This window comes from Aptenodytes forsteri, unplaced genomic scaffold (genome assembly GCF_000699145.1).
Source record: "Aptenodytes forsteri isolate BGI_AS27 unplaced genomic scaffold, ASM69914v1 Scaffold261, whole genome shotgun sequence".
In the NCBI taxonomy this organism is placed as follows: Eukaryota; Metazoa; Chordata; class Aves; order Sphenisciformes; family Spheniscidae; genus Aptenodytes; species Aptenodytes forsteri.
In genome coordinates, this window is record NW_008795583.1 from 7,149 (window position 1) to 15,820 (window position 8,672).

An 8,672-nucleotide genomic window follows, 5' to 3' on the forward strand; every position below is an offset into this window, starting at 1 on the left:
CTTCCTCCAGTGCAGGCAGGTCTGGCTCCTGGAGGTCCTGCCACTGCCTGCTCTTGGATTTGCTCTTCTGTGTGCTCTGTTTTCTGCTGCTCGGTGTGCTCGCCTGCTGTTTGTCGGCTGCGGTGGGGATGCTAGTCTGCATGGGTGGCAGGACAGGGACTGGGAGCCCTGACCGGGGCCGCAGGGAGCAGTGAGCCAGGCTCTGGGCTGCTGAGCAGCTCCTGTCGCAGGGAGCTTCTAGGAGAGCTGGTGCTTGTCCTGACCCTCCTCTGCTCTCTTCTAGATGGGTCCTTCCACAAGTACGTTATCTGCAAGGTCAGTGTCCTCCACCACTGCGGTCCCCCATCAGGGCTGGCACCCAGCAAGCCTCCTGGCCGGTGCAGGTGGGAGAGCTGGGGAGGGAGTCAGGACGCCTGCAGAGCTTGCCGGCCCTGGGTGTTTGGGGTGGCAGAGCAGAGCCATGCTCCCAAACCTGTGTGTCCCCAGCTCTTGGGACACGGATGGCACCAGCATGGGGCTGTGACTGATGTCTGTCCTTTGGCCTCCAGGTGCAGTGTATTGCCATGCTCCAGGTGGGCTCTATCCAGGCAGGGAATGCGTCTGAGTGTGGCCAGTGCTTTAGCCTCTCCTGGATGCCATCCAAGCCCCATCACCACCTTGCAGCTGGTTTTTATGATGGTGAGTCCCCCTCCTGCACAAGACGGGCCTGCATCCCGCGGCAGAGCCTTCGGGGAGCAACCCTCGCCCTGCAGCAGGCAGGGACACACGAGGAGCTTTGTGCTCCTTCAGCCTCGGCCTGGGGCAGGGAATGGGGGAGCTGGAGGATGAGGTGCAGGGGCAGGGTGAGCAGCAGCAAGTGGCAGGCGCTGTGCAGGAACCTCTCTGCCCATCCCTGGGACGGGGAAGGCTTATCATGGGCTGGCCATAGGCACCCTCACATACCTGTCAGCTCCAGGACGTGGCTCTGGCTTAATCCACATCTGTGTGACTTGCCTGGATGCAATTTTGTGTCTGGCTTCAGACGATCTGCAGCTCTGTGCTGTGTTGCCAGGACCTGCTGTACCTGAGCCATCCTGTCCTGCTCTAAGCTCCGGCTCCAGCCCTGGCTCGGCTGCTGTGCCTCGCAGCTCCTGCAGTCCCTGCCTGTGCCGCTGCCCGTCCCCCAGCCCCACGCTGCCTCGGGTCCCACGCTGCAGCGCTGGGCGTACTCTGCAGCGCTGGCGTAGTCGCGGGGCAGCTGCCAGGGCAGCTCCTCACGGGCATGGGTCTCGTCCCACAGGCACTGTGGCTGTCTGGAACCTGCTCACCAAGTCCCTGCTGCAGTGTGTGCGCCAGCCCGATGGCTCCCTCAAGCTCTACCCTTTCCGGTGCTTTCTAGCCCATGACCACGCGGTCCGGAGCATTGAGTGGTGCAAGGCTGACAGGTGAGGGCAGGGGAGGTGGCGTTGGTGCGGGTGCTGCCTGAGAGAGCGGGCTCGCTCCTGCAGATGAGGCTTCTTTGCCAAGGTGGGCTTAAGAGGACTCAGTGCTGATGGCACTTGGACCTCTGAGGCACCAAAGAGGTTGGTTGGGCTTTCCAGGGTGAGGCGGGGTTGAGCCACTGCCTATGGGAGCAGCGCTGTCCTGTGGGACCAGGGCCACCTCGTCCCTGCAGCAGGGTCGGGGCACGGCTCTGCGCTGGGGTCTCAGTGCTGCCTTTCTCCTGGTTCTCAGCAACTTCCTGGTCACGGCAGGGAGCGACCGTAAGATCAAGTTCTGGGACCTGCGGCGGCTCTACGAGCCCATCAACAGCATCAAGCGGTTCCTCAGCACTGAGGTGGCCTGGCTGCTGCCCTACAACGGTGTCACTGTGGCTCAGGACAACTGCTACGCCTCGTGAGTGCCGGGGCCATAGTGGTGCCCGATCTGTGCCCGGGGGCCAGCCCTGCTGCCGCGGTCTGGTCTTAGTCCCCAGGGGCCCCTTCTGGTCTCTCCCTTCCTGGGAGCATCTGGCTGTGCCGTGGTGAGGCCAGGCTCTGCTCGTGCTGGGTCAAGCCACAGCTGCGCCACCCTGGGGCACAAGCAAGGCGGGCAAGGGGAAGGACAAGGCCGCTGAGCTGGGCTGGGCAGCGGGGCTCCTGTGTGGCCCCAGGCTGACACAAGTTGGCAGAAGGGTTCTGGGGCCTCAGTGTGTTCTCAGCCTCCGGGAGCCGCCCTGAGCTGCCTTGTGATGCTGTGACATGCTGCTAGAGTGAGGACAGCCCCGCTCCATCCACCTGGGTCCCTGGGGTCTCTGGGGAGGTGGGCTGCTGCCTGGCTCTTGCAGTCTCAGGGTGGCAGTGCAGAGCTCCATCCTCATCCATTCTCTTTCTGTTGCAGTTACGGTCTCTGCGGGATCCACTATATTGACGCCGGGTACTTGGGCTTCAAGGCTTATTTTGTGGCCCCTCGCAAGGGAACCGTGTGGGTAAGAGGCTGGTGCAGAGCAGTTTTGTCCCGGGGGCCACGTCAGAGGGATGGGCACCTGTCCCAAACCCAACACTAGCTGGGTCCCGCAGCTGGTGGGTGGGGGTGATGCCGCCTGGCCATGTGAGGCCCTGGCTCTTGGGGTCACCCTTTACCCCTCAGATGAGGGACTGTGGCAGCTGCGTGAGGTGGTGTCCCTGCCTGTGTCCAAGCTGGCTGCGCTTCCGAGCCTGTCCCTCCCCAGGGGGCGGAGGGTGGTGCCCGGGGGTTGGTGTTCATGGTGCTGCAGCCAGGCTGGGGGTAGTGGGGAGCCCATTGGGACCCTACGTCCTAGAGTCGTCTGTTCCTGCAGAGCATATCTGGCTCAGACTGGCTGAACACAGTGGCTGCGGGAGACATCACTGGCGAGCTGGTGGCTGCGGTGCTGCCCGACCTGGCCATCAACCCCCTCAACGTCAAGCGGTCCTCGGACCGCAGATTTGTAAGAGGCCATTGTGCTCAGCAGGGCCTGTCTGCGACACGTGTGGGGCTGGGCAGGGTGGGAGATGTGTTCCTGGGTCGCTGGAAGAGCATCCTCGGCCGACCTCAGGGCCTCTGCTGCCCCACACGCGTGTGCGTCTCGCGTGTGTTGTGCCCTTCCCACCTGGGCAGGGGGTGCGTGGTGGGGAAGGGTGGTGGCAGCAGCCTTGGCCCTGGGGATGGGACCTTTGGGGTTAGGCTCATGCGTGGGGCAGGCCTGGCCCTGTTTGTCCCCCACCCTTATGGCAGCACCTCCTTCCTCTCCCCTGCTCCAGACCTGCCGTGCTGCGGGGCAGGGCAGGGCTCCCGGGGCCCCCAGCCCCGCTCGGTCCCTGGTGGTCCCTGTCTGCCTAGGAGCAGATGGAGTCCCCGCCCTGCCCTGAGCCCCATCTCACCCACAGCCGGTCTACAAAGCCGATCTGCTGCCCTGCAGCCCTGCTGGGGCGGAGGGCGGTGAGCAGGCACTACCGAAGACCAGGCTTTACAGCGAGATGGTGACCAAGAGCTACATCCGATTCTGCGACACGGACCTGGTAGGAGAGTGCAGGGGGCAGGCCCAGAGCTGGGTGGTCCTGACCATGAGCAGGACCTGTGGGAGCGGGGCTGGGGCCTGTGGGGTTGTGGCTGGGCAGTGGGAGTGGCAGGGCGAGGAGATGCCACTCGGATGTTGTGGCAGGCCCTCGCCTCTGGCGGAGCCCAGGCTGGCTGCCCCAAGAGCATGGGGATGGGCTGCCCTGCCACCCGCCCTCTGCGAAGCCTGGGCCTGGCTGCCTTGCTGGCCTGGGCTGGGGTGACTGCAGGTTGGTGGGGGGCATGGCTGTGGGCGTCAGCCCTGGGCAGAGCAGCACTCTTGGTATCCTGGCTGTGGCAGCAGTCTGGAATGCCCAGCCCTGGGAAGGAGCCAGGGGGTCACAGCCTGCCTGGGCCCCCACTCCCTGGTATGCCATGGCGGGCCTTGTTTGGAGGCGCTGGCGTGGGGCACCAGGACCAGGCTGTGCCCAAGGACCCCTAGAGAGGGGGAGCGAGTCTGTGGGTCAGAGCTGATGGAGAGGCACCGAGGGGGTGGGGTCTGCCATGTTCCAGCCGCCCTGCCAGGACCCTCCCTGGGGTCTGGCTCCTGCTGCCCTTTGCCGTGGATGTTCAGTGGGTGACCCTGAGCGCGACATGTGTCCCCTGGCCAAGCAGCACCTACCCGTGCTGTGGTCCAGGTACTGCCAGGACCGTCGTGCGTGCAGCGCTCCTGCTCGGGGCACGCTGCCCATCACGGTGCCACCGCTTCACAGCGCAGCTTCAAGAACTTCCCCAGCCGGGAGCCCATGCGCAGGATGCACACGCAGGAGGTGAAGGCAGAGCTGAGCCTCGACCGCCTGCAGCTGGAGTCCCTGCACAAGGTGAGAGGGCTGTGTGTGCCCGCAGCCCCGCACAGCCTGGGAGGCTGCAGGCGGGAGGCTGCCGCTGCTGCAGGGTGCCAGGGTCCCGGCGCTTCGGTCCCCTCCCTCCTGACCCTCTTCTCCCGCAGGTGCGCTTCAGCCCCAACCTCGACTCACACGGCTGGCTGGTGTCGGGTGGGCAGGCGGGCATCGTGCGGGCACACTGCCTGGTGGGGCTGGCCTCTGGCGTGGGCCACCAGCTGCTCCTGGAGCGCCGTGCCCGCTTCAGCTCCCTCTATGGGGACAAGCCTGGCAGCCCCATCTCTGCCGAGCACTCCGCGCTGCCAGCAGAGTAGCGTGGTGGATCCCTCATGCTGCCACCACAAGTGCTTGCCCTGGGCAGGAGCTCAGTCCAGGGGCAGGCTGTGCTGTCCGGGGGGGGCTGTATGCCCCCTCTCGGTGCTTCTTACCCTCTGGGCCCCTGCCTTGGGGGATGGACAGCTGCTCCTGGCCATCACCTGGAACACTCAGGACACTTGTCCTCGTGCTCTGGGCCCAGAAGCATCCTTTTGTGCTGTTTGGTCTGAGCTGGTGCAGGGAGGGCAGTGGGACCGGTGCGTGTCCCTGGGTTGAGCTGTGGGTCTTGGAGCCTGATGCTGGGGAAGCACCTGTAGGCCCCCACCTGTGTGGGGCTGTGCTTGCTCTTGCCTCCCGCCCCCACTCCCTGGCTGAGTCCCCCGTGCAGGTGCAGGCTGGGGTGCCGGGGCCAGCCTTGTCCTGGGCAGGGCGGACGGGGCCAGCAGAGGTGCCAGGAGCTCTGAAGTTGCTCACATTGAGCCTGTGTTCAACTGTGCAGTAAACGTGGTTTGTTTTGTAAAGGCTGGTTGTGGTGCTGGCATGGGGTCCCCGGGGCTGGCACCGGTGCCTGGGGTGGCTGTGTCTGCAGCGCTGCCCTGGGGCCCAGCCCTGGCCGCACTCTGCCCCTCGTGGGGGCCCGGGGCCATCCCCCCTCCCCAGTTCCCTCTTGGCTGCTTGCGCTGCTGCTGCTCTCCAACAAGTTTATTGATGGCTGCGGGCTCTGCCACCACCCGCTGGACTCCTTGCACAAAGAGACGGACAGACAGACACTCCACGGGTGCAACAGACACGGACTTACAACGGTGGGAATGGATCAGGCTGAGGCATGGCAGGATCCGGGCCTGGCCTGGGCCAGGCGGCAGGGAGCAAAGCTAGGGAAGCTGGCGCTCAGGGCTGAGCTCTAGGCTCGCTGCCCTATTTCCCTGCACCCCAGTGGGTGCAACAGCAGCAGCTTCCCCGGCACCCCTTGCAGCCCGGGAGGCCGGGGGGAAGCCAATGGCCATGGGGGGGGGGGTGGGGCAGCCCCTGCAGCTCAGCTGGGGCACAGGAGCGTCTGGGGCCAAGGCCGGGTCTGGACTCCCCCTCGGGGACGTCCACTCCCTTCCCTGGGCCCTTCAGCAGCTGCAGCAGCTCCCTCCTGTCCCCTCTTCTGCAGGGGACAACAGGGCTCCGTGGGGGAACGTGCGGTGGGGCAGGATCCCTCTCCTCCTTTGGGGCTGGTCCCAGCGTGCCTGAGGCTGTGGCAGGCCTGGTCCCCTCCCAGCATGGCTGGGGATGGAGGTTTCTGGGGCAGCTCCTGTGCTGCGGGGGCCAGGCTGCGTGTATCCCCCCCGGGGCCCTGCACGCTCAGGGGCACTGTCCCACCCCAGGGCTCCGCAGCAGCGGGGTGGGTACAGCACAGGGACAGGAGCCCAAGCACTGCCTCAGCTTCTGTGCTGCACTTCCTGCTCCAGGGGTAGCTCCCGCTCGCCCACGGGGTGGGGGGGCTGGGGCCACGCCTGACCCAGCTCTGCAGCGGGCGAGGGTCTCAGGCGCGGGGGTCCTGGCAGTGCTGGCAGGCTGCCGTCTCCTCCCAGTACTGCTCCACCTGCACCGTGCACGAGGCAAAGCCGAACTTGCTCTGCAGCTGGGTGGTGGCTTCCCACAGCACTGTCTGGGGGTCAGCGCTGGCATCTGGGGATTGCAGGGCAGCATGGCTCAGCCCCGGTTCGTGGGCAGCCAGCGGGTCCCCCCCGGCCATGCCCTGGGGGCTGCGTGAGCTGGCTGGGCCGTGCGTGGGGCACTCACCGACAGCCACGTGCACCGACACTGCGTGGTGGCTCAACGTCAGGGCCCAGAGATGGAGGTTGTGGGCGCCCTTCACCCCACTCACCCCCAGCAGCACCTCCTTCACCAAGTCGAACTCAAGACCCCGCGGCGTCCCTGCCAGCAAAGCCTGGTCACAGAGGGGCCAGCCCTGGCCCCCAGCTCTGGCCCTCACCAGGGTCAGGGCTTGGGGTGGGAGCTTCCCCGGGCTGTGACTGGGCTGGGGACAGTGGCTCCAGGGTGAGGCAGCCTCTCACCACGGGGCCATTTGCCTAGAGGGGAGAGGATGGGATTGGAGGGCTCAGGGGGGCAAGGGAAGGACAGAGGGGTGGGCTGGGTTGTGCCTGGGTGGGGAGCAGAGGTTGCAAGGGGGTGAGCTGCCACACGGGGAAGGGGCTGTGGTAGCCACGGCCCTGAGGAGCTCCTGCACCCCACCAGCCCCCTGTGCCTGTAGTCCTGCACCCTCCTTGCTCACCTTCCATGAGGACTCTGAAAACATCCCTGAGGATGGTGAAGGTGGAACCGAGGACGAAGACTGAGAAGAAAAGGGTGCTGATGGGGTCTGCGATCTTGCACTGGGGCTGCAGAGAGCCAGGTCTGTGTAAGGCTGGGGGAGGCAGAGCCGAGCTGGGCACCCAGGTGTGGGGGTGCCAGGGCCTCAGTGCCCCACAGCACCCTGCATGGGGTTGAGGGAGCTGTTCCCGCGGGCAGCGGAGGGGAGTCCAGCCCAGGCACCTTGAAGTAGATGATGGTGGCAGCCACAAGGACACCGACACTCTGCAGCAGGTCACCCACCACGTGGACAAAGGCTGCACGGACACTGGTGCTGCCGGGCAGGGGGACATGGCTGGGCAGGCAGCCCCCGGTGCTCTCCAGCTGCTCGTAGCTCCCTGCACCATGGCCATGGCCGGCGGGGGACTGGTGCAGGATGTAGGCCATGCTGGGGAGAGCAGGACTGGCTCAGCACTGTGCCGGGACGGGTGCAGGGGTCTCACTGGCCCTGCCTGTACCTGCACCTGCACGCAGGCAACGGTGCCCAGGCATCGCAGGCAAAGGGGGCACAGGCAGGCACACCCAGGCCTCGGGAAGGTGAAGAGGTGTGGGGCAGAGTCCTACTGTGGGGCAGGGCTGGAGGCACAGCAGGGATGGGGCAGCAGCACCACTGCAGGGAGGCGTGTGGGGCTAGGGCAGGGATTCAGGCCTGGGGCACGTGCCAGGTCTCAGGCTTGGCAGGGGGGCAGGGCTGAGGGGGGTGCTGCTTGGGGGCGCGAGGGGATGTGGGGCCAGAAGATGTACGTACATGGGCTGGAAGCTGGGAGTGTATGGGGGACAGGGAATAGGGGGAGGCAGCGCTTGGGGACATGAGGCTGGTGCACAGGGACAGAAGGTGACCTGGGGGCCAAGGCTGGGTGTCTTGGGGTACCAGGGGCACACGTGTGGCAGGGGTATGGGAAGGGAGGCCAGGGCTCAGGCTGGGGGTGTGCAGGGGCATGCGGGTGTGCACAGCCCTGTGTGAGACATACACCACGTTGACGCCGACAGCGCTGGCGGATGTAGCCAGCATAGCTTGCGCCTCAATCTCATAGTCATTGCTGACGATGCGGGCGGCTGCCAGGTAGACGAGGGCTCCGGTCACAACCCAGATGGAGAGGACAGAGGCCAGCGCGCCCAGCATCTCTGCAGGACAGGAGCCATCAGCACCCACCCCAGCTGTGGGGCTCCCGTGGACCCGTGCTTCCCCAGCTCACCTGAGCGATGCCAGCCGAAGTTCATGGTCTTAGTGGGTGGGCGGGTGGAGACCCAGAGGGAGAAGAGGCTGACGGACATGCTGCCCACATCTGTCAGCAGGTGGGCTGCATCGGTCATGATGGCCAGGCTGTGTGCCAGGTACCCGCCTGCGGGCGAAGAGCAGCTGGCACCTCGTGCCCCGGCAGCCCCCTGTCCCCATCCCCATCCCTGTCCTGCTGTTACCTATCACCTCCCCGACCATGAAGATGCAGCAGACGGTGCAGGCAATGCTCAGCTGCCGGCGGGCCTGGAGCCTCCCCCGGCCAGGGCTGGGGGCGGGTGTGCTGCAGCAGCAGCAGGGAGCCAGAGCCGGGGGGGCTGGCGGTGCCAGGGGGTCCTGGGAGCCTGCAAACAGACTGGGGGCAGGGGTCACTGCCGGCTGCACCG

The 8,672-nt window shown here is 66.2% G+C and overlaps 2 protein-coding genes across 2 annotated transcripts in view; one reads left to right on the forward strand and one right to left on the reverse strand.

Annotated features, from left to right (window-relative positions):
* Positions 1-4,690, forward strand: part of GTF3C2 (general transcription factor IIIC subunit 2) — a gene marked incomplete at its 5' end in the record, with an annotated part of 11,151 nt that extends 6,461 nt beyond the window's left edge. The window contains 9 exons of the mRNA XM_009282309.1: positions 284-315; positions 549-678; positions 1,280-1,424; positions 1,714-1,875; positions 2,359-2,446; positions 2,798-2,926; positions 3,366-3,497; positions 4,248-4,355; positions 4,484-4,690. Of these exons, the coding sequence (XP_009280584.1) occupies positions 284-315; positions 549-678; positions 1,280-1,424; positions 1,714-1,875; positions 2,359-2,446; positions 2,798-2,926; positions 3,366-3,497; positions 4,248-4,355; positions 4,484-4,690 (1,133 nt within the window). The remainder of the gene's footprint in view (positions 1-283; positions 316-548; positions 679-1,279; positions 1,425-1,713; positions 1,876-2,358; positions 2,447-2,797; positions 2,927-3,365; positions 3,498-4,247; positions 4,356-4,483) is intronic.
* Positions 4,691-6,219: 1,529 nt separating this feature from the next.
* The window catches only part of SLC30A3 (solute carrier family 30 member 3), a 4,935-nt gene continuing 2,482 nt past the window's right edge, over positions 6,220-8,672 (reverse strand). Inside the window, exons 2-8 of the mRNA XM_009282310.1 lie at positions 8,469-8,630; positions 8,246-8,392; positions 8,021-8,174; positions 7,233-7,437; positions 6,973-7,078; positions 6,480-6,614; positions 6,220-6,365 (exon numbers count right to left, since the gene is read on the reverse strand). Coding sequence (XP_009280585.1) covers positions 6,220-6,365; positions 6,480-6,614; positions 6,973-7,078; positions 7,233-7,437; positions 8,021-8,174; positions 8,246-8,392; positions 8,469-8,630 — 1,055 coding nt within the window. The remainder of the gene's footprint in view (positions 6,366-6,479; positions 6,615-6,972; positions 7,079-7,232; positions 7,438-8,020; positions 8,175-8,245; positions 8,393-8,468; positions 8,631-8,672) is intronic.